Source organism: Panthera pardus, unplaced genomic scaffold (assembly GCF_024362965.1).
Source record: "Panthera pardus isolate Hobbes unplaced genomic scaffold, ASM2436296v1 HiC_scaffold_6, whole genome shotgun sequence".
Taxonomy (NCBI): domain Eukaryota; kingdom Metazoa; phylum Chordata; class Mammalia; order Carnivora; family Felidae; genus Panthera; species Panthera pardus.
This window is the reverse complement of record NW_026526991.1, coordinates 70,188,076-70,213,221: the sequence shown is the minus strand read 5'-3', so window position 1 is coordinate 70,213,221 and position 25,146 is coordinate 70,188,076. Positions and strand designations below refer to the sequence as shown.

Below are 25,146 nucleotides of genomic sequence, written 5' to 3'. Positions count from 1 at the left end.
ATGTCTAAAACTTTAAAACAGTGTTTTTGTTTAGTTTTCATTAGCAGAACAACCCTGCTTCCGGATAAAATATGGTGAACCTGATAAAATTAGAGATATGCTAGCTAAAGGCTGGATGGGAAGGTGAGTTGGGGAGAGTCCTAGCTTGGAACTTCATAAAACACAGTTCTGAAATCTCGAAGTTAGAATTCCAGCATCAAACGTTATTGCTGAAAAAGAGAATGAGAAAGAAACAATGATTATTTTGCCATATGCATATGGAAGAAGACTTTATGTATATGGAAAAAGTCCATCAAGACAAACTGGATATTAGCAAAAAGGTTAACTGGGCCGAGAAGCCATAGGAAATTGGGAACTGAGCAAGCCATGTTAGCAGTGGGGACATTAAGAACGATGACTTCATACTGTATTAATGGGAACACTAGTTACAGATTGCAGAACATCAGAATCAGCCTAAAAATGTTTTCATGGGTGTTTGTTAAAATTTGAATGATTCTTCTTAGGTGAAGGAATCAGGCATATCAGGACTCTAGAGATGATGACAAAGTTTAATTGAATTCATTTATCCTCCACAGTGAGCCAAACACAGTGCCAGGTATTTTTATAATATGTGGTGTTCTGAAAGCAGTGCTGAAGCTTAAAACAAAAACTATGGGTTATTTCATGCCCCATAAACATGCCAGAGAGGAATCACTAGTATTCTATTGCCTATTGATATGTGAGTCAATGATAGATAGTGGCCGATATTGTTAGAATTGGGATTTATTTTTTCCCTTGGGAGTGCTGATTATTTTCTTTTCCGTGGGTTGTGCTAGTAGAGAGTTTGGAATGTATATGCACATCTATGCATGCAGAGGCCAACAAATTCCATTCAAATATTCTAATTGTGTCTTAGATACTGCACATATTAATGTTTAGAGACTTCATATCACGGGAATATTTAATGCCACATTCACTCTATTTTTAGTTATGTCTCACTCATTGCCAAATGGCGATGTGTTTTCACCCATAAAAGTGTAACACTTGATGATACTTTGATCATATTCTGCTTCGTCTCTTCTGTGGATAACCTCATCCAAAGCAAAACTCTCCTACCTCTTCGGTTTCCTTCGAGTTTATCCCATTCTTCACCACCATCATAAAACTTCTAGAGTAGTTTTTATCTCTGAACATTTACTTCTCAGTGCACTGCTATTTGTCTCCTTGCTTGCACTGCTAAGTAACAGCAGCTTCGTTAGGATCATCTGTTGTGACCTACCAGGCACTGATTCTGGAGCCTCTTTGCAGCCCTGTGCTCACCCGTGTGCTCTTGAGGGTTTGGTGCTGTTTGCTGTGGGTGCCACTCTTCCATCCACTCCTAGCTTCTTCTTTCCATCTCTCTCACAGACTCCCCTTCCTCTGTTCTTTCATGGCCCTTGAATGTGGACCCAAGTCTTCCATTTCTAGAGCTTCTGTGTTAGTTTGGAACTCATCACCTCTTGCCTGGTCCCTTTGAAGGAACTCCCAATATGCTCACATAGTCTTGAGCTTAAACCTCTCCCACCCACTCCAGATCGCACTACATACTCTGGCCAGAGTAGAGTAGTCACCCGTTAAAACAAACCTGATTCTCTACTTGATTGCTTAAAGCATCCATTGCCCAATGGACACAATTTAAAATTTTTTGTCACAGCGCACAAGCACCCTCTGAGTCTGGCTTTCATTCTCTGTTCCTGCCTCACGTCCCTCCTGTCTCCTCCCTACACCAAGCAGGGACTGGCTGCCTCTGAACTGGTGATGTCCACCTGTCTGTTCTTTCCTTGTCGTCTAGCAATCTCCAACATGTTTAATCTCTTTCCGTCTCCCCGCCACTGCACTACAACAGGGGTAACCACAGCGTCTGTATTACGGGGAGATTGTGATGTTCGAAGCAAATAAGGCCTGTGTCACTGCTGAACTTCCTACAAGCATAAGATGATCTATACACGTTCATTGTGGCTCTTGTTATTAGATCACTCTGAGGTGGGCTCAGGGGATTTGCAGAAGACGTTCAGGAAACCAATAAAGGTAATTAAAAGTTTAGAAAATTAGGAGCATAAAAAACAGGTAAAGAAATGATTTTTCAGCCAAGAGAAGAAAATGCCCGAGGGGAGATATAAGAAAGAAAAATGATTTCTAGAGGATAGACTCAGGCCATCCTCCATTAATATTGAGAAGAAAACACAGCAAAGCATGTAGGATTTATATTTGCCATAAGGAACATTTCCCAGATAAGGGATTGGCTATCTAGAATAGTTTATTCACAAAACTCTCAAAATTTATCTATAGATCTAAAAAGATATATTTTCTTCTGTCTGCCCAATTTAGGTCTGGAGCGGCCCGAATGCAGAGAAGTGAATTAGGTGATTTCTTGCCGGCCTTTTTTCCTCCGTGTGCCGGTCCATCTTTCAGCGGTTCTTTATGCTTCTCTTCATCTCTCTGAATGTCTCTCTCTGGCTTTCTGTCTCTTTGTTTCTCTATCCCTGTTTCTCTCTCTGTTTGTCTTTCTCCTTGCTCTCTTCTCGAATTTCTCCCATCATCCTCCTGCCCTTTTGCCCCATCCTCCCGGCCCCAATATGAGGTGGAAACAAAAGCTTTGCAGAAACAGTCCACACAGTGCTATTCTGCTTTTCTTCTCTTAAGTTCATTGTATCTTTGGGTGGCATCACAGCTATTTTGGATTAGAGGAACATTTCTGTCTCTGTAATGAGTTGAGGACAGAAACGTTTTTGTGATCACTTCCTTTAATAATACTACTTTGTGAGATCGTGTTCCTCTTGTAATACACTTTCCTCAGCACAACCCTATTATCTTTTCCTTGTGAGGAGATTTTTTTCCTATAACTTGTGGACAACACGTTTTCTCCGAAAAATGTGAAGTTGCTTCATTACCGATATTGGAAGTGCATGTGGAGGGACATTGATTGGTGGCACTCCTCTGAGGAGGAAGGGGCGCCACAGACTGCCCTGCTCACCTTTGAGCGATGTCTTTGCAGGTTCCTTTTATAACCATCGAGTTTAGTAGATTATAGTTGTTCCTTGTAGTATCTTTCTATTTATCTGTGTACTCCCCACCTTTCTTTTGTTGCTGGTGGAAGTCATGTTTGTCTTTCATTAACGTTGCCTCAAATTTCTTCTCTATGATTTTTTTTTTGTTCTTTACATTCCTTTTTAATTTTCAGCCTTTTTGGGGGCAGATTTTGTCTTCTCTTTTTCTGGGATTGGGGTCTTTACGGATGCAGCCAACTTTAGCGTCCTGTCACTTGGCGTGTGGATGGATCCCAGCACCTGCTACAGGAATCAACTCAGCAACAGGGTGACAGATGTTAGACTTTGTATGATTTGTAAGAAAGTCATATGGCTGAATCAATACAACCATTTTCCCTCCTCCTGAGCAGCCATAATATCTCATCCTTAAGTTTTTATCCGGTGTTTACTGGATTTTCCGTTTAAGCATTTTAGAAGACAACAGGTAATTTAAGTTTGTTTCTTCTTTTTTTTTTTTTCCCACTAACTCACACATCCTGGTTGAAGAGAACAATGTAGTGTCCATTATCATTGTGAGATCATTGTGACCCACCAAACTCCAGAACTAAATCTTTACTATATAAATTCTAGTTAAGAATGTCTAGTAAGACATTGGCACTTCTCTTGGAGGGCACAAGAGAAAGAATCAAGACAAGAGAAAGGAGCCATGGTTAAGTGAGATGTGGAGTTGCCAGAGTGTAAATAAACACTCTTCACTACCATTTCAACAGATGCTACTAAATGGAAGCTGCCTTGGAAAGCTTATTTGGAGCCAAGTATAAGTAGTGTTGCTATAAAGCAGAATCATTACTTAGTATATTACCTGTGACAGCAAAATACAGTCACTTGAATCATACCTTTACATTCCCTCCCTCTCTCATTTTCTTCCTTTATTATTATTTTCTTTATTATTTTGAGCACAATCAATTCAATCACAATTATATTATTTAAATGTTTTTAATTAAGTAGCACTTAGCATTTTGGTTGTTGTTCTGTTACAAATATTTATTAAGCCCATGCCTTTTGCTAGGCATTACTTCATTACCTGACTTATTAATTCATTTAAGACCCACAAAGGCCCTGTGATTGGTACTGTCTCCATTTTAAATGTAATAAAGGAGACACAGGTTTCAAAGAGGGTTTCAAAGAGTAACTTGTCTGAGGTCAAACATGACTATAAGTGACAGAGCCTAAGATTTCTTTCAATTGAATGCCAGTTTTCCTTCCATTATACCTTCTCTGTGCCAGTTGTTCTCCTTTGAATGGCAATTATATATTATCATTACTTTGAATAGCAGTTATATGTCTGGCAATACACATTTGAAGCATGGAAAATTTCTCCTATAGGTTATATAATCTGGATAATTGACACCATATTAATAATTGAGAAATGAATATATACTGAGTATTTTTCATGTGGAATAAAAGATAAATTTTAATTGTAGTGTACATTGAATATTTATCGTCTCGGTTTTTGAGACTGCTTAGTCTTGTTCATAGAAATGTAGACTTTCCTATATCAAACAGAGTTTATATAGTACTTGTTATTCTTAAATGTCTCTTTCCTTTTTATGCTATTTTACTAACATTGAATTCATAATCTAAGGGCTCTTCCTTCCGATGACAATCAGGGTGAATGATTACTTGGCTACCTGTCAATAAAGTTAATGCTGATATAATAAAACAGCAACAATACGACAACGGACATTTATTGAGTATTTATTAGGGGTCAGGCAAGAAAAGTTCAGTAAGCTTTTCCCTATTCCTGTAGGGCGAGGATTTGAACCTGGGTTTGCATGATTCAGAGCTCAGATGGTTAACAGCTACAAAAAAATTAATAAAGTTCAAGAAATAAAAGAGATTATAAATGTTTATAATTCAAAAAATACAAGAAATTCGGAAACTCTTTGGACATCTGCCAGTCTTGTTTCCTTTGCAGACAGATGGCTATCTATGAAACATTTTCTCCTCATGTTTTGGAGAAGCAGAATGCAATTGTTGTAGGGCTTCCAGAAGTTGCCCATGTCCTACCCTGGGTCGATTTAATAACATGACAAAGAACCACTAAGTGTGTGACTTGGCTTCTAGGGGTGAAATAGTCCCTTTAGATATTTGTTTATTTGGATTTATAACTTTGGTTGTCTGTTTATTTTTCATTCTGATGCTTTGTAGTAAAATATATAAAGTCTTCTCCACAGTTTAACATAGACTAAACCTTCTTTCAGTGATATGTTGAACTATGATATGATATGATATGAAATTATACTGCTTTGTGGCAAAATATAAACTAAAATTAAGTGGTTCACCTCTGCATTTAGAACTGTATTTTAACATAGTAATGGATGAGTTTTAGCATTCACCCATTACTGCTACCCAAACTCAGGGGTACCGAACCCAGATCTCAAGGGAAACTTCCTCTGTACACCTCTGGGGTGGTGGCCTTGCATCTGCTTGACCAAAGAGACCATTCCCACATTCTCTTCTTTTTTGTTCTGTAGCCTCTGAAAAGTAATTTATTCTCTCTGTGCTTTGTTTTCCTCATCTAGTCCATGAGGCTAATCGTACTTAGCACTAACCCCCATCACAGCAGGCTTCTGAGATTAATAAGGTTATATTCATTGAGCATCATGGATGTTGAAAAGTCACTGCCTAAGTGTTAGTAGCAGTGTAAGAGGTAGAGGTGGGGAACATGTTATTCTGTGTACTTATGCAATCAACAATTTTATTTCCTGTAAAAATGCCACTACTCCCAGATTTCCTACATGGGATGCTATATTCTAGACATGCTAGTTTAATTTTTATAAGTAAGAATTTGAAACTAGCCATGGATAAATGTGTATCTAGTCTTCAGTTCACTGTAGAAATTTCTTTTGAAAACTTTATTTTGGGGGCGCCTGGGTAGCTCAGTCGGTCAGGCGTCCAACTTGAGCTCGGGTCTTGATCTCACGGTTTGTGGGTTTGAGCCCTGGGTCGGGCCCTTCGCTGACAGCTCAGAGCCTGGAGCCTGCTTTGGATTCTGTGTCTTAGTCTCTCTCTGCCCCTCTACCTCTTGTGTTCTGTCTTTCTCTGTCTCTCAAAAATAAATAAATATAAAAAAATAAAAACTTATTCTGAGTGAATTCTCAGAAAAGACCATAAATCACATATTTTCTTGCCTTAAAGAGCTGTATACATAAACTGTTTCAGGGTTGGCAAATGTGTAGCATATGTGTTACCCGCTGTGTTACCCACTTCTCCTTCTGCACACACAGCAGACTTTGCCGATTGATTAAAATCCTCTATTCTCTTGAGTAAATACAGAACCTCAGACTTCTCCACAACACAGTGTCCCAGACAGCTATGACCAGTCAATCAGAGGTGGGGATGAATTAAAGCCTCTGTCTTTCCTGGGGTGCCTGGGTGACTCAGTTGTTTAAGTGTCCAGCTCTTGGTTTCGACTCAGGTCATGATCCCACAGTGTGTCAGTTCCAGCCCCATGTTGGGCTCCACACTGATAGCAGAGCCTGCTTGGGATTCTCTCTCTCCCTCTGCCTCTGCTGCTCCCGTGCTTTTGTGTGTGTGTGTGCTTTCTTTCTCTCTCAAAATAAAGTTAAAAAAATTAAAGCCTCCATCATTCCTGATCAACTCTGCCTTTCTAATTTACTGGTAAAGAATCTAGAGTGAAAATATTGGGGCATCTGGGTGGCTCAGTCAGTTGAGCATCTATATGACTCTTTATTTAGACTCAGGTTATGATCCCAGAGTCTTGGGATTGAGTCTTGTGTCAGTTCCACGCTGAGTGAGGAACCTTCTTGAGATTATCTCTCCCTATGTCCCTCTCTCCTGTTCCTGCTCTCTCTAAAAATAAAAATTAAAGTCCAAATATATATATATATATATATATATATATATATATATATATACACACACACACACACACACACACATATATATGTATATATATATATATTTACTTTGGGGGGAATGAAAGCAGGGGAGGGGCAGACAGAGGGGACAGAGAATCTGAAGCTGGCTCTGTGCTGACAGGCTGACAGCAGTGAGCTTGATGGTGGGGCTCGAACTCATGAACTGTAAGATCATGACCTGAGCCGAAGTCTGATGCTCAAATGGCTGAGCCACCCAGGTGCCTGAAAACTATATATTTTTAACTTGATTCATGTCACTTGTTATTTTTGGTGTCATGTGAACTAAAAACGAGATCTACACGTTCCCATTCCAGTTTTATTCTGTGACACCATGCTGTCCCTATAATTTTCAAGTCTAGCTACATTCATCTTATTCTTTATATTCTTCATTTTTCTAATTGATAGTCTCCTTTATTTAGTCACTGATTAAATAATGTTTACTGAGCAACTAGTATGCTTGAGTTAGTATCTCTGCAGTCAAGCAGCTTGGAGTTAAAGAGAAAAAGCAAGTCAGAGCGCCTGGGTGGCTCAGTCAGTTAAGCATCCTACTTTGGCTCAGGTCTTGGTCTCAGGGTCTGTGAGTTCGAGCCCTGCGTTGGGCTCTTTGCTGACAGCTCAGAGCCTGGAGCCTGCTTCAGATTCTGTGTCTCCCTCTCTCTCTGCCCCTCCCCTGTTCATGCTCTGTCTCTCTGTGTCTCAAAAATAAATAAACATTAAAAAAATTTTCAAAAAAAGAGAAAAATCAAGTCATATACAAAAATAGCCATGCACTCTAATATTTGCCTCTACTCAACTCACTGAATATTCTGGCTCAGGTCAACAGTGATCTAAATGTTAAATTTAACAGATATATTTCAATTCTTAATTTTTCACTTCACTTAACCATTTCACACTATCAATCATTTCCTCTTTGTTGAGTTTCTTATTCTATTCCATTTTCTTGACTTTCTTGTTATATTTCATGATAATAGTCTCCTCAGTTTTTCTCCTCTCTCTGGAGCTGCCATCTCTTTAAACAGTGTGATTTTTTCCTTTTTCCTTTTCTCATTCCTTTGAGGTCGGTGTTCTTGGGATTCTGACTTCAGTTCCTTTTTATTCTCTTTGTGGAATTTCACCCACTTTTATAACTACAAACTGCAAGCTTCACCTCGAAGCTAAGGTTCCTTGCACCCTCCCCTGAACCCTGGTACAGACTAGAATACTCAGCTACTTGCTGGACGTGTCTTTGGTGTTCCACAGGCACATAAATCTCAACTTTTCTGAAGCTAAATGTACTACTGCTTTAAATCAGCTCCTTTTCAGGTTCTTGCTAGTTTGGTGAGTGGAGCCACCACCCACTCAGTTGCTGAAGCAGAAATACAGGAGTTTCTCTTAACTCCATCCTTTTTCTTCCTACCCTCATCTTACGAATGACAAAATTTTGTCAGTTCTTATCTTTTAATAACTTTGACTGTATCTCCACCTCCCCCTTTCAGCAGCTGGTTCCGTAGTCAGGGCCTTGTCTTTCACCTGACTCTGCACAATAGCGTCCTAACTGGTCCAATTTCATCTCCTGTGGCCCTATCAATCAAGTCTCCATGCTGCTGTCAGCTTAGTTGTAACAAAATGCAAACTGCACATCTGACAAACAAGCCTGGGATCATTGAAAGCCCCCCTTTACGTTCAGGATTACACATAAACCCTTTCCCCCTTCAGGATCTGGTTCCTGTCTGCATTTCCAGCTTTGTCCCTCATCAGTCTGATCCCGTCCGTCAATTAAACCCTTAGTTTGGGCTTCAGTTCCAGAGTCTTTTGAGCTTCTTGATTGCATCATGGTCTCTCTTGCCTCATTATTCTTGCATATATGGTTTCTTCTACATGTAATTCCCACTACTCCTCCTGCCTTTGCTGAAAGAACTCATCCATTAAATTTCAATTCTGATGCTCCATCCACAATGAAGCCTTCCTTGCTCCATACTATACTAAAAAAAAAAAAAAAGTAACATTTTCTGCATGACATTACAGTTGTCCTCTTTTATCATTAGGTGTCTACCACCATGCCTTTCACTATTCATAGCACAAATTGGTTGAATCAGTGGAACCATGATTGGCTCTGACCCCAAAGTCTACCCATTCTATCCTGAAGCTTCTGGACATACCCTTGTTACAGTTCCTCTGCTAGAGTTTGTCAGTGCGTTGGCTAGTAGTGAATAATATTCCTTGATCCTGAAATCATCAGGGATTTTGAGACAAAACTAGGGTGTGTCTTGCTTAGTGAAGAAGAGAGAAACAAGAGAATTATGGAATGACCTCACACTTATTTTAGAGCATTATTTTAATATCATCTATGCTAGGCATTATAAATTATCTGCATTTTTATCTCTGTGATCAGCCTTTACTGTTCACTTTACCATGATATATGTCAGAATGATGCTATTTGACTCTTCAAGTATCTCCTGCTTCTTTAAGTCAAGAGATCTTATTAGTAAAGCTCCTTATTGTATTTTTGTGTAATAGATTTATTGGGATATACCAATGATCAGTTCTCTAATTTGTAAAAATTTTTAAAATTTACTTTTATAAACCATGATCTATCTAGCTATCATCTCTGTAATCTTCTGCCATTTTTTCTCCATGCATCTTAATCACTTTATTTAGCAAATATGTATAGAAAATATATGAGAAGGAAATTGTAGCACTTGTTCTGAGTGATGGAATGTCAGATGATATTTTTCCTCCAATTTTTAATGCTTTTCATATTTTATGATGAACTTTTTTTTTTACCTTTATGGTTTAAAAACTTAAAAACAATTTTTTTTAATGTTTCTTTTTGATAGAGACAGAGTGTGAGTGGGGAAGGGGCAGAGAGAGAGAGGGAGACACAAAATCTGAAACAGGCTCCAGGCTCTGAGCTGTCAGCACAGAGCCCGATGCAGGGCACAACTTGGAAATGGAGAGATCATGACCTAGACTGAAGTCGGACACTTAACCGACTGAACCACCCAGGCACCCCTGGTTTAAAAACTCTTTAAAAGAAAAGAAAAAGCAATGCAATAAGGGGAACACACATTCAGTGAAAACAATAAGGTTTTATATTCAGGCCAGTCCCTTTCTCATTGACTAATGACCCAAATTTTTATTTAAGGGAATGCTATTAATTTATGTAATTAACAAAAGTTTATGAGGTGCCCAGGTTAACCAGAAGAAAAGGTACTATGATTTACGAAACAGAAAAACTCAACTTCTTTAGAAGGAAGGGGAAGAGAAAAAGGTGATAGTGGAGCTTTATTTCAAAAGATAAGCAAGCATTGACTGCAAGGTATCTCAGCATAGGAAACACTATTGAACAGAACCTCACAGACATCAAGAAGCAGTGGGGGCTCAGGATGGCAGGCAATTGCTATCTGTGTGAGATGGAGAAGAGGAGAAAGATTGTATGCCATATTATTTGTTGATCCATTAATTTTAGAAGAGATTGTTGAAAGGAAATGAAAAGCTTCTGTTCTTATTTAGCTCTTCAAATACTAGGCATATCTGATTTTATTGAAATTAATACACATTGTAATTTTTCTCAAGTCTCTATTTCCCAGGTATCAGTATTTCTTCATTTCTCTAAACTTGTTAATTTGTATAACATCCATTGGACAAATCTTGTTATATTTTTGTGTTGTCATAAGTAAGTTTATTTCCATCTATGATTTTAAAACACAATTCTGGCATTTTAGTTTTCCTGTTCTCAGGCACCATTTGGAAATATGATACAGCCATTAGCAAAGAGACTTACCTAAATAATCTAAATTAATATTAAACTGCTCATCTTTACTCACAATTCATGTTCCATGGTTGAATATTTGTGGAAAACTGACTCCAGAGTGAACAAGAGCACTTTGGGGTAGGGCTGTGTTGACTTATGCTCTACTTTGAATGCAGTGTGTGCCGGGCACATCACCTTATGATTACAGCTCTTTCAAGCAGAAGGTCTCTAAATAAATTCTGGTTTTGTTAATCAACAAAGGTACAATTATGTCATAATATGCTGTATGGTTTAAAATCAATGATTCTGAAGCAGATTGTTCTTTGATATTTCCATCATTTTTTCATGCACTTGCATGGGGAATTTGAGTAGTTAAAAGGTGACCACCCTGGGCAGACTTTGATGCCTCCTGATGGCAGGATGTTTATGGTTTTTCTGAATCAGTTTGGTGAACACCCAATCTAATGAATAAATGAAGGCCTTCTGTTGGCTGTCAGGAGGCTATAACTGTTTCTTTTTCAGGAGCCCCAGCTTTGACTAATCCTCATCTATTCAAATGTACTTAATTGTGTTATTTTGATGTGTATAATTCTCAGAGTGCTTATGATTCTTAGAGTATATTCTGCTTTTTTAAAATTTTATTTTTTATTTTTTAAAATTTACATCCAAATTGGTTAGCATATAGTGCAACAATGATTTCAGGAGTAGATTCCTTAGTGCCCCTTACCCATTTAGCCCATCCCCCCTCCCACAACCCCTCCAGTAACCCTCAGTTTGTTCTCCATATTTATGAGTCTCTTCTGTTTTGTCCCCCTCCCTATTTTTATGTTATTTTTGTTTCCCATCCCTTATGTTCATCTGGTTTGTCTTTTAAAATCCTCATATGAGTGAAATCATATGGTTTTTGTCTTTCTCTGACTAATTTCACTTTGCATAATACCCTCCATTTCCATCCACGTAGTTGCAAATGGCAAGATTTCATTCTTTTTGATTGCCGAGTAATACAGTAATACAGTTATACACACACACACACACACACACACACACACACACACCACATCTTCTTTATTCATTCATCCATCGATGGACATTTGGGTTCTTTCCATACTTTGGCTATTGTTGATAGTGCTGCTGTAAACATGGGGGTGCATGTGTCCCTTCAAAATACCACACCTGTATCCCATGGATAAATGCCTAGTAGTGCAATTGCTGGGTTGTAGAGTAGTTCTATTTTTGGTTTTTTGAGGAGACTCCATACTGTTTTCCAGAGTGGCTGCACCAGCGTGCATTCCCACCAACAATGCAAAAGAGATCCTCTTTCTCCACATCCCCACCAACTTCTGTTTTTGCCTGAGTTGTTAATGTTTGCCATTCTGACAAGTGTGAGGTGGTATCTCATTTGTAGTTTTGATTTGTATTTCCCTGATGATAAGTGATGTTGAGCATTTTTTCATGTGTCAGTTGGCCATCTGGATGTCTTCTTTGGAGAAGTGTCTATTCATGCCTTTTGCCCATTTCTTCACTGGATTATTTGTTTTTTGGTTGTTGAGTTTGATAAGTTCTTTATAGATTTTGGATACTAACCCTTTATCTGATATGTCATTTGCAAATACCTTCTCCTATTCTGTCGGTTGCCTTTTAGTTTTGCTGATTGTTTCCTTCACTGTGCAGAAGCTTTTTATTTTGATGAGGTCCCAGTAGTTCATTTTTGCTTTTGTTTCCCTTGCCTCTGGAGACGTGTTGAGTAAGAAGTTGCTGCGGCCAAGATCAAAGAGGTTTTTTCCTGCTTTCTCCTGGAGGATTTTGATGGCTTCCTGTCTTACATTTAGGTCTTTCATCCATTGGAGTTTATTTTTGTGTGTGGTATAAGAAAGTGGTCCAGGTTCATTATTCTGCATGTCACCGTCCAGTTTTCCCAGAACTACTTGCTGAAGAGACTGTCTTTATTCCATTGGATATTCTTTCCTGCTTTGTCAAAGACTGGTTGGCCAAACGTTTGTGGGTCCATTTCTGGGTTCTCTATTCTGTCCCATTGATCTGAGTGTTTGTTCTTGTGCCAGTACCATACTGTCTTGATGATTACAACTTTGTAGTATAGCTTGAAGTCTGGGATTGTGATGCCTCCTGCTTTGGTTTTCTTCTTCAAGATCGCTTTGGCTATTCGGGGTCTTTTCTGGTCCATACAAATTTTAGGATTATTTGTTCTAGCTCTGTGAAGAATGCTGGTGTTAGTTTGATAGGGATTGCATTGAATATGTAGATTGCTTTGGGTAGTATTGACATTTTAACAATATTTGTTCTTCCTATTCAGGAGCATGGAATCTTTTTCCATTTCTTTGTGTCTTCAATTTCTTTCATCAGCTTTCTATAGTTTTCAGTGTATAGATTTTTCACCTCTTTGGTTAGATTTATTCCTAGGCATTTTAAGTTTTTTGTGCAACTGTAAATGGGATCGATTCCTTGATTTCTCTTTCTGTCGCTTTACTGTTGGTATATAGGAATGCAACCGATTTCTATGCATTGATTTTATATCCTGCAACTTTTCTGAATTCATGAGTCAGTTATAGCAGTTTTTTGGTGGAATCTTTTGGGTTTTCCATGTAGAGTATCATGTCATCTGCAAAGAGGAAAGTTTGACCTCCTCCTGGCCGATTTGGATGCCTTTTATCTCTTTGTGTTGTCTGATTGCAGAGGCTAAGACTTCCAATACTATGTTGAATAACACTGGTGAGAGTGGACATCCCTGTCTTGTTCCTGACCTTAGGGGGAAAGCTCTCAGTTTTCCCCTATTGAGGATATTATTAGCGTTGGATTGTTCATATATGGCCTTTATGATCTCAAGGTATGCTCCTTCTATCCCACTTTCTTGAGGGTTTTTATCAAGAAAGGATGCTGTATTTTGTCAGATGCTTTGTCTGCATCTATTAAGAGGATCATATGATTCTTGTCCTTTCTTCTATTGATGTGATGACTCACGTTAATTGTTTTGCAGATATAGAACCAGCCCTGCATCCCAGGTATAAATCCCACTTGGTCATGGTGAATAGTTTTTTTAATGTATTGTTGGATCTGGTTGGCTAATATTGAGGATTTTTGCATCCATGTTTATCAGGGAAACTGGGCTATAGTTCTCCTTTTTAGTGGGGTCTCTGTCTCGTTTTGTAATCAAGGTAATGCTAGCTTCATAGAAAGAGTTTGGAAGTTTTCCTTCCATTTCTATTTTTTGGCACGGCTTCAAGAGAATAGGTGTTAACACTTCCTTAAATGTTTGGTAGAATTCCCCTGGAAAGCCATCTGGCCCTGGACTCTCATTTTTTGGCAGATTTTTGATTACAAATTCGATTTCCTTACTGGCTATGGGTCTGTTCAGATTTTCTATTTCCTCCTGTTTCAGTTTTGGTAGTGTATATGTATCTAGGAATTTGTCCATTTCTTCCAGATTACTGGCATATGATTGTTCATAATATTCTCTTATTATTGTTTTTATTTCTGCTGTGTTGGTTGTGATCTCTCCTCTTTCATTCTTGATTTTATTTATTTGGGTCCTTTCCTTTTTGTTTTTGATCCAACTGGCTAGTGGTTTATCAATTTTGTTAATTCTTTCAAAGAACCAGTTTCTGGTTTCATTGATGTGTTCTACTGTTTTTTTGGTTTTGATAGCATTAATTTCTGCTCTAATTTTTATTATTTCCTGTCTTCTGCTGTGTTTGGGTTTTATTTGCGGTTCTTTTTCCAGCTCCTTAAGGCGTAAGATTAGGTTGTGTATCTGAGATCTTTCTTCCTTCTTTAGGAAGGCCTGGATTGCTATATACTTTCCTCTTACGACCACCTTTGCTGCATCCCAGAGGTTTTGGGTTGTGGTGTTATCATTTTCATTGACCGCCATATACTTTTTAATTTCCTCTTTAATTTCTTGGTTAGCCCATTCATTCTTTAGTAGGATGTTCTTCAGTCTCCAAGTATTTGTTACTTTTCCAAATTTTTTCTTGTGATTGATTTCGAGTTTCATAGTGTTGTGGTCTGAAAATATGCACGGTATGATCTCGATCTTTTTGTACTTACTTAGGGCTGATTTGTGTCCCAGTATATGGTCTATTCTGGAGAACGTTCGATATGTACTGGAGAAGAATGTATTTTCTGCTGCTTTAGGATGAAATGTTCTGAGTATATCTGTTAAGTCCATCTGGTCCAGTGTGTCATTCAAAGCCATTGTTTCCTTGTTGATGTTTTGATTAAATGATCTGTCCATTGCTGTGAGTGGGGTGTTGAAGTCTCTTACTACTATGGTATTACTATCGATGAGTTTCTTTATATTTGTGATTAATTGATTTATATATTTGGGTGCTTTCACATTTGGCACATAAATTTTTACAATTGTTAGGTCTTCTTGGTGGATAGACCCCTTGATTATGATATAATGCCCTTCTGCCCATCTTTAAATCTCTGATTTAAAGTATAGGTTGCCTGATATAAGTATGGCTACTATGGCTTTCTTTTGTTGACCATTAGCATGATAGATGGTTTTCCATCCCCTTATTTTCAATCTGAGGGTGTCTTTAGGTCTAAAGTGGGTCTCTTGTAAACAGCATATAGATGGATCTTGTTTTCTTATCCATTTTGTTACCCTGTGTCTTTTGATTGGAGCATTGAGTCCATTGACGTTTAGAGTGAGTACTGAAAGATATGAATTTATTGCCATTATGATGCTTGTAGAGTTGGAGTTTCTGGTGGTGTTCTCTGGTCCTTTCTAATTTTTGTTGCGTTTGGTATTTGTATATATATATATATATATATATATATATTTTTTTTTTTTTTTTTTTTTTTTTTTTCATCTTTTCTCCCCTGAGAGAGCCCCCCGTAAAATTTCTTGCAGGGCTGGTTTAGTGGTCACAAAGTCCTCTAATTTTTGTTTGTCTGGGAAACTTTTTTTTTTATCTCTCCTTCTATTTTGAATGACAGCCATGCTGGGTAAAGAATTCTTGGCTGCATATTTTTCTGATTCAGCACATTGAATATATCCTACCACTCCTTTCTGGCCTGACAAGTTTCTGTGGATAGGTCTGCTGCTAACCTGATCTGTCTTCCCTTGTAGGTTAGGGACTTTTTTTCCCTTGCTGCTTTCATGATTCTCTCCTTGTCTGAGTATTTTGGGTATTTGACTATGATATGTCCTGTTGATGGTCGGTGTTTGTTGAATCTAATGGGGGTCCTCTGTGCTTCCTGGATTTTGATGTGTGTGTCTTTCCCCAGGTTAGGAAAGTTTTCCTCTATGATTTGCTCACATAACTCTTCTACCCTTATTTCTCTTCCTCTTCTGGGACCCCTATGATTCTGATGTTGCTCCTTTTCAATGAGTCACTGATATCTCTAATTCTTAAATTGTGCTCTTTTGCCTTAATCTCCCTCTTTTTTTCTGCTTCATTATTCTATAAGTTTGTTCTCTATATCGTTGATTCTCTGTTCTGCCTCATCCATCCTTGCTGCTGCGGCATCCATCTGTGTTTGCAGCTCAGTTATAGCATTTTTAATTTCATTCTATTTTTTACTTCTTTTATCTCCACAGATAGGGATTCTAATCTATTTTTGACTCCAGGTAGTATTCTTATTATCGTGATTCTAAATTCTGTTTCAGACATCTTGCTTGTATCTGTGTTGGTTAAATCTCTGGCTGTCATTTCTTCGTGCTCTTTCTTTTGGGGTGAATGCCTTCGTTTTGTCATTTTGATGGGAGAAAAGGAATTAATGAGGTAGAAAAATTGAAATTAAAAAATTAAAATTAAAAAATATTAAAAAATTAAGAACACACACACACACAAAAATCGAATAGATGATGCTAGATCCTAGGTGTGTTTTGGTCTGGGTGTTTAAAGTGGTTTGATAGATTAGACCAAAAAAAGGGGGGCGGGGAGAAGAAAAAAAGGTATTGTTTGAGAATTTGAAAAAATGAATACACTGAAATAGACTAAAATGAGATGATGGGGGTAAAATAGAATTTGAAAAAATACTACCTACTACCTACTACCTTTTATATAGCATATATATATATATATATATAGTAGTTATTTCATAAGTTGTGCTATCTCATCTTCATTGTTACCATAGTATTCAGTACTCACCACATGCCCACAGTTCAAATATCGCTTTACTGCTGTTTCTAGGGTTTCACATACATAGATCTACCCATGCCATGTAGAAACATGAATAACTTGATTCGCTTCATTAATTCATACACTAAACAAATGTTCACTGATCACTTATTATATGCAGGCAGTGCTCTAAGTGCTGGGGAATAAAGGTGAAAAGAATAGCCAAAATAACTCCCTGTTGTTATCAAGTCTTAGACATGGCTTTTCTCTTGATTTTTGGTGGTATGGCCCTGTTTCTTGATATCTTAGTAACATTTCAATGTCTGATGGATGTTCTATATAAAAACACGTAGAGGATCTAGATGATATTTTATTCTTCTAGAAAATGTTCACTCTTTCCTCTGTTGGATGGGTAGAATAGAAGCTCATCACCTTAATCCAGTCATGAAATGGAGTGGGGAAGGACTGATTCAGTTTTATCAAGGACCCATCCATCTCTGGTTTTCTCTAGCTTTCCATTGCTCTGTGTGTTCTCTTGGTCCTTTCCTTCTGGCAGGATCTGAAGTACAATAGTCTCCTTAACGTGGTAAAATTGCCAAAGCTCTGCTGTGCTTCTCACAGACTTTCTGCTTCGTCTCGTAGCCTCCCCCCGAACATAATTCATAATTTGACAAATGTCTTGAAAGTAAAGCCAGCTGTGTATCATACTTCCTTCTGGACCCCTTTAAGATGAGGATCGTGGCTCCTTAAGTTTCTAATGTTGTCTCTCCAACTCAGAGACTGCCAATATTTTATTTAGATTTTTTGTAGTTCTTGGCTGGATCATTGATCTCTTGCAAGCTTACCTATCTCATCCCTAATTTTACTTATTTATTTATTTTTTAAGTGTTTATTTATTTTTGAGAGAGAGAGAGAGAGAGAGAGAGAGAGAGACTGACTGACTAACTGTGCCAGTAGGGGCAGGGCAGAGAGACAGGGAGACAGAGATTCTCAAGCAGGCTATGATGCAGAGCCCAATAAGAGGCTCAAACTCATGAACTGTGAGATCGTGACCTGAGTTGAAGTCGGACACTTAACCGATTGAGCCACCCAGGTGCCCTCATTTCATCCCTATTTTTAGATACTGAAATAAGAGACTGTCTTCTCTTATACATACCTATATTACCACAAAGGATGTACCCCAAAATTTCCATCCTAGCTCAATGTATTCTAGAACTCACTGGCAAAGTAACAGATAGGGATGTGGCATTCAACACATCCTTTGAAATGTCACTGAAAGAGCTGGACAGTTATCAGAGCTAATACTCTAAAGTACACTGAGTTCACTGCCCAAGAACTGTTCAGTAATAGTGATACTGAGGGGAGTAAGACCAAGGTGTCCAAGTTAACTTGGGGGCTTTCATGCATAGGCTGTTTAGTTTGGTGAACTTGGTGGGAATCCAAGACTCATCGTCACTCTGGGGGGCTGCAGCCTCTGCATGCTGCCCTTGACTTCTGTTATGAATTATCCTCAAAGGATGTAAGTCTTGATCTTCATGTCTTTTAAAATACTGGGGAAAAGAATAGATATTCTTTGTGTTTTTTATATCTCACTAACCCTTATAGGAAGAAGATACAGCATAGTGGTTAAGTGCCTGCATTTGGGAGACAATCATTTAGATTCAAACCTTGTCTATTTACTAGATGCTTGACCTTGAGAAAGTTGCAAAAACTCTCTGAAGCCTCAATTCCATATGTGTGAAACAGGAATCATAATACATTTCATTGCGCTGACTTGGAAGGTATTGGAGACACTGTATTTAAAGTGCAAATAGTGATCTCTGGAATATTGTAAGCAAGCAGTTTATGATAGCTATGATTTCTTTGGCCATTATGGAAATCCATGGAATAGAGACCCAGAATTCTGAGGTGAGATCTTAAGATTTTTATAAAGATCTTCTAAGGTAGGTGAATGAAGCATGTGGGAAAAAGTTGTTTTAAGAGTTCATAAGTTTATTTTTGTTGTTAAGTAAAACCATTTAAATATTTGTTTATATTATGTATAAAAAAACTATCTGAAATAACTCCAGAAAAAAAAAAAACTAAATTGGAGATGATTTACCTCTCAATGACTTCAAAAATGTATTTCTTTATAGTTTCACTAAATAACAAACATATCATTTTCTACTGTATCTTATTTTAAAGTTCATTTAAGAAGAATCAAGGTTAACTAATACTCTTATGTTTAAGAAAAGGAACAAAATTTAATGTAAAAAAAAATCTGAGCGAAAAAAAACCTTAGACTTAAAAAGAGAGAGAGAGAGAGGGAGAGAGGGAAATTTGATTCCTAATTACCATTCATCAGTTATGTGGTATTGATTGGGTGAGTTAAGTGATCGCCCTGTGTCCCAGTTTTCCTGGAGAAATTGTACCATAGGAAAATAATACTTAGATTTTCTTGAAATCAAATAAGAAGAAAGAAATGAAATTACATGCAGTAAGTATAGTCTTGTTACTTGTGTTTAATGATCAGTCATGCCTTTGAATCTCTCTTTGGGCTGTAAAGAACATGAATTAGTGTTATAGGAAGTGGACAAGAAATTGTGACACAAAAAGAGGTGAAATAAAATCTTCTGGTTATTGTTATTTATTTAAGTAATAATTTAAACCACATATATTTGAATCAAATTTTACGTTACTTCATTGCATTAAAATTTTTCTTAAATGTACCTTTTTTTGACTATTGTTCAGGTATGATATTCTATGTAAAGCCTAGTCCCAGTATGTCTTCAATAGTTCTGACTTGACAGAACTGAAAAAAAAGTGAGCTTTTCTCTTCCCTTTCAAGTTACTCTAACTCAGGAATTGTTTCCCCTCTCTTCATACCTGAGTGAGCATGAAATGATGCCTTTGCCGAGTATCTCTGTTTGATTTTCCAAAAGCTGTTGTCAGTCTTACAGCTTGAAAATGAAATGCACGTGGTAATTGGTATAGCCACAGCCAGCCTTCAAATCTAATTGGAACTGACCCAGACACCCCCAGAGCTCTTCTGAGCCTTTCAGATCTGTAAGCATATGTGATGAGACAAAAGCGGGAGATCTTGTTGAAAGGGAGGGAAGTCCCTTTGCGTGTTGCTGAACCAGAATTCTTTGACGATGTAGCTCTCTCAGTCTGGACAATGTCTTGTGTGTTTGTTTCCACAGAGCATATATCATTACAGACTATATGGGCATCCGAAATGAAAGTTTCATGAAATTAGCTGCAGTAGGGACCTGGATGGGGGACTTTGTCACAGCTTGGATGGTAAGAAATTTTAACTTCACCCATTTCAAACATTAAATGGAAGACATGTTCATAATGTTGGATAAACACCACTTTTGATGGATTTAGAGCAAGAGTTACTTCTCTTTTGAGTGAAACAAATTCATGAATACAGAAAATTTAGATATTATATGTAGTATTTGTTTACTTCAGGGGGAAAATTAATGCAACTATAATATTAATGATGGCTGTCCACCAGGAAATATTTATTTATAACATACATACATATCTATCTATATGTATGGGCATACAAACATATACACATTCATAAAATTAATAGAATTTTTTTTATTTCCTATTGCACATGTCAAATTGTGCCTGTCAAAAAGGATTGTTTTTTTTTTTGACATGTGCAGTTTTCATGTGAATGTTGTCTGGCTTGTCTCAGAAGAAGTATTCTTAATGACTATTTTTATTTAAAATTTTCTTCATAGCACGTATTTATAATTGTATTAATATTATTTTACTTTTATTTAATGTTTTTATATGAATATAGTTGACACCTAATTTACATTAGTTTCAGTTGTACAATGTACTGAATCAACATCTCTGTATGTTATGCTATGCTCATCACAAGGGTAGCTAGGGCTTTTAAAATAGTTTTCTACATTTGTTTTCTTCATTGAACATACTAACTTAATGGTGCATTATTCGTATTTTTTATTATAAGCCTGCAACAAATAGACAAACCATATTTCATGCTGAGTTCCTCTGTCAAGAGAGTAACTTCTGTCTTTTTTTTTTTTTTTTTTTTTTTGCTTTTTGTTTTCATTAAATTTTTTTTCAAGTATAATTTATATATGGTATTACATTAGTTTCAGGTGGCTGATATAATGATTCTACAATTTTTACATTTCTCAGTGCTCAGCAAGATAAGTGTATACTATTGGGGCACCCGGGTGGCTTTGTTGATTAAGTGTCTGATTTCGGCTCAGGTCATGATCTCATGGTTGGTGAGTTCGAGCCCCACGTCGGGCTGTGTGCTGACAGTTCAGAACCTGGGGCCTGCTTCGGATTCTGTATCTCTCTGTCCCTCCCCTCCCCTGCTTGCTTGCTCTCTCTCTCTGTCTGTCAAAAATATATATTAAACAAATGCTTAAATAAAAAAGATAAATGTACTCTTAATCTCCCTTGTCTATTTCACCCATTCCCCACCCACCTCCCCTCTAGCAATCACCAGTTTGTTCTCTGTATTTAAGAATCTGGTGGGTTTTTTTGCCTCTTTTGTTTGTTTATTTGTTTTGTTTCAAGTTTTTATTTAAATTCCAATTATTTAACATATAGTGAGTGTAACATTAGGTTAAGGAGTAGAATTTAGTGATTCATCACTTATATGTAACACCCAGTGCTCATCACAACAAGGACCCTCCATAAATACCCATCACTGATTTATCCCATCCCCCTGCCCACTCTCCCTCCGGCAACCCTCAGTTTGTTCTCTGTATTTAAGAGTCTGGTTGTTTGTTTGTCTCTTTTTATTTGTTTGTTTTGTTTCTTAAATTCCACATATGAGTGAAATCAGGTGATATTTCTCTTTTTCTGTCTTATTTTGCTTAGTATTATACCCTCTAGGTCCATCCATGTTTTTGCAAATCACAAGATTTCACTCTTTTTTTATGGCTGAGTAATAGTCCATTGTGTGTGTGTGCGTGTGTGTGTGTGTGTGTGTAGGTGTGTGTGTATTACATCTTCTTCACTCCCCAAAAACAAAAACACTAGTTGGAAAAGACATATGCACCTCTTTGTTTATTGCAGCATTATTGACATAGCCAAGATATGGAAGTAACCCAAGTGTCCATTGATAAATGAATAACTTCTGTTTTTAACCATTGGATTAATTAAATATAGTATGTAGCTCAAAGGCTCTAGGTCCTATAAGTTTATAAAAGAATCTCAGAGTACAAAGAGCATAACTCTCATAAAAATGGAACGTATTAACCTTTGTTGACGCCTTTCAAAGTAATTAGCTTTATTCTTCCATTCACTTGAAAATGAGAGGACCAACCAAAGGAAAGGATGCCCTGCCATGTCACATGTAGGGACATGCCCCTACAAATGTGTTCCAAAGGTTGTCACAATAGTTACTGCCCTTTCTATGGATAGCTTTGTGTCTTACCTAGAGCAGGTGTTTTCAGGAGACAGGAAGCAGTTACATCTTAACTGCTACTACTGTGATCATCTTGCAAGAGTAGTAAGTAACTACCAAAAGGTTTGTATAGCCTAGTTTTTGAGCCTCCTATCACTGTGTTCAATTTTAGAATGTTAACAGAACAAGTTACCAAATGTATCCCGTTCCATTAACTTTAAGATCTAGATTTGAAAAGTGATCTATTTTATTTGTAGTCACTAGATGTGACAATTAGAACAAATCAGACATCAGGTGCCTGGCTGGCTCAGTTGGTAGAGCATGTGACTCTTGATCTCAGAGTTTTGAGTTCAAGCCCCATGTTGGGCATAGAGTTTACTTAAAAAAATACAGAAAATTAAGAGAGAGAGAGAGAGAGAGAGAGAGAGAGAGAGAGAGAAAATATAAGCCAGACATAAAGACCAGGCTGCCTCATGTCAAAAGTTTCTATTTCCATTGGGAAAAACATTTAGAAGGGAAACTAAATAGAAAATAGTTTGCCGTTTAAAAGGGAACCTATTTAGAAAGAAAACTTTAAACATGTAACTTTCTTGAAATAGGAGCTAATGCCTTTTGAAAAATATCTGCATTAACTGTGGATTGTGATTTTTTTTTTTTACTCCATTTTGATTTTGAGTCTGCTTAATAAAATGGAAAAGAGAAATCAGAAATTTGGATTCTCTGACCTTGCCACATATAGTTTGATCTTCCACAAATAATATACAATCCTCTGAGCCTGCTTGTACATTTCTCTAAAGGGGTTAGTAGTTGCTGCCCGTGCTACAAGTTTCTGTGAAGATTAAGTGTGTGGTCCTATAATAGGACTTAAAATGCTGCAGTATGAGGTGGCATAAATGCTTTATTGTAGACATTCATGCTTTTCCCAGCTTATCCCAGGCCCGGGGGCCAGAATGTCTACAGTTCCCTTCCAGCCTCCAGTGCTAGGACACACTAAGGCAATACAGCACATTACTTCCTGATTTCCACATAACACTGCCCCTGAGCAAAGTCAGGGGAGAAACACAGACCAACAAGCCCTGTGACCTCAGTCTGTAGTTTTCAGGATCCACCATTTGATACAGAAATCATTTTCTTTCTTTGTTATTTTATTTTATTTATTTTGAGAGAGAAGGAGAGAGTGATAGAGAGAGAATTGAAGGGGGAGAGAGAGAAGGAGAGAGAAAGAATTCCAAGCACGCTTTCCCCCCTCAGTGTGGAGCCCAATGTGGGGTTTGAACCTACGAACTGTGAGATCATGACCTGAGCCAAAATCAAGAGTCAGACGCTTAACTGATCAAGCCACCCAGGCACCCCCAGAAATCATTTTCTTTCCCATGATGACATCAGTATCTGTTTGTGGCCCAATTCTACCGAATCCCTCCCCAGACTTTCCCTCAAGATAGTGTTTCCTAGGCCATATGTAGCTCTGTCTCAATTTACTTCATTTTTAAAGTTAGGATCTTTTTCTTTTGTTTTTCTTTTTTAAATTAAAAATTTTTTAAATGTTTATTTTTGAGGAAGAGACAGACAGAGTGAATGGGGGAGAGACAAAGAGAGATGAAGACACAGAATCTAAAGCAGGCTCTAGGCTCTGAGCTGTCAGCACAGAGCCCAATGTGGGGTCTGTGAGATCATGACCTGAGCCAAAGTCAGAAGCTTAACCAACTGAGCCACCCAGGATCCCCAGGATCTTTTTCTTTTGAATCATAAGGTGGGTGGGGGGGGGGCAATTTCTAGGGCAGCCCTGAGAGGCAAACACGTGGTGCAGCTTTGACCAAAGACCTTTACCTTTTGTGGTTGGATTTCTACTGTGCACTTCTCTGCCCTTCTCTTGTGGCCTAGCAGAGTATAAATAATTCCACAGTTTAGCTGTGGTCTCTCTCTTCCTCTAAGGTCTGGCTCATGTTCCTAGTTTACTAAATTTACTACTGTAATACCTTCTATTTTCACTAGCTAACCTCGTAACTTTTTACCTTTTTCAATACCATAGATTATTACTCTGATCAATACTTCCAATACCACAGAAGTAGGACTGGATTGAGAATCCAGAAAAATGTGTTTTAGGTTTAACCCAGCAATGTGATCTTAAGTCACTTAACTTTCTGGGACCTCACATGTTTTCCTTTCCATAAACTGAGAAAGAATCCAAAGTCCTTTGTTGCTTATGTTATATGAAATATTGACCTTTCCCAGTTAGACACAGGGATACAAATGGCAAAAGAAACACAGCGCTCTCCTGATTTGAAAGTACAGTCACACAGGGAGGATTCCCAGAGCACCTCATTTCTATTCCCATTTTTATTCACCGACTAGGTGGTAAGTTTCCATATAAATATTTATATGTCTACATATGTGTGCATTGATAACATTTTAAAAAATAATAGTTTTCCTCATGAGAGGAGTCTAAGGAGGTTTGACCTTCATTTGTCTATAGAATTCTCATCATGAAGTGAATATCAATGATGAAGGTGACTGTCATGGAAAAGTAAGTGACTATTTACATTTCCAATAAAAGTGTGCCTTTTAATGTATTTCTGAAATGGAGAATTTTTCTTTTATGGAAATAATTCAAAACTTCCTCATGGTTTTAAAAGGCACACCAGAACTGATGAGATCCCCAGGCAAGGCTGATGTCAACCAATCTGACAAATCTCTCTGACCCTCACACTGCCGAGCATCAAGCTCTACTAGGTTCAGCTTCCTGGCAATCCTGACTTTTCCCAGATCTGTGGGATGCCTCATGCAGAGGACAAAATAATATATTAAGTCAGGGTTAATGTCACCATTTGTTTGGTCAGATAGATTTTTAAAAAATTCATGTAAAAGAAATACATAAAATGACAGTGGTGTCATTGAGCCCTGAGCTGGCCCTTTGTGTTGATATGAGCAGAGAAGAGCTCTGTCATGAAGACACACATGGAATAAAAGCACTGGGTGTCTTATGCAACACCAT

General features: G+C 37.7%; 1 protein-coding gene across 6 annotated transcripts in view; it reads left to right on the top strand.

The window, feature by feature from the left end:
• TMEM117 (transmembrane protein 117) overlaps nt 1–25,146 on the top strand; it is a 483,464-nt gene that overhangs the window by 206,682 nt on the left and 251,636 nt on the right. For 4 of the 6 annotated variants that reach the window (XM_053895726.1, XM_019419099.2, XM_019419100.2 and 1 more), the window contains one exon: nt 19,951–20,050. The exons of 1 other annotated variant lie outside the window; for it this stretch is intronic. In XM_053895726.1, the coding sequence (XP_053751701.1) occupies nt 19,951–20,050 (100 nt within the window). Of the gene's footprint in view, nt 1–3,684; nt 3,821–19,950; nt 20,051–25,146 lie in introns of those variants that run through there. One more of the 6 variants, XM_019419102.2, reaches the window with a different exon arrangement.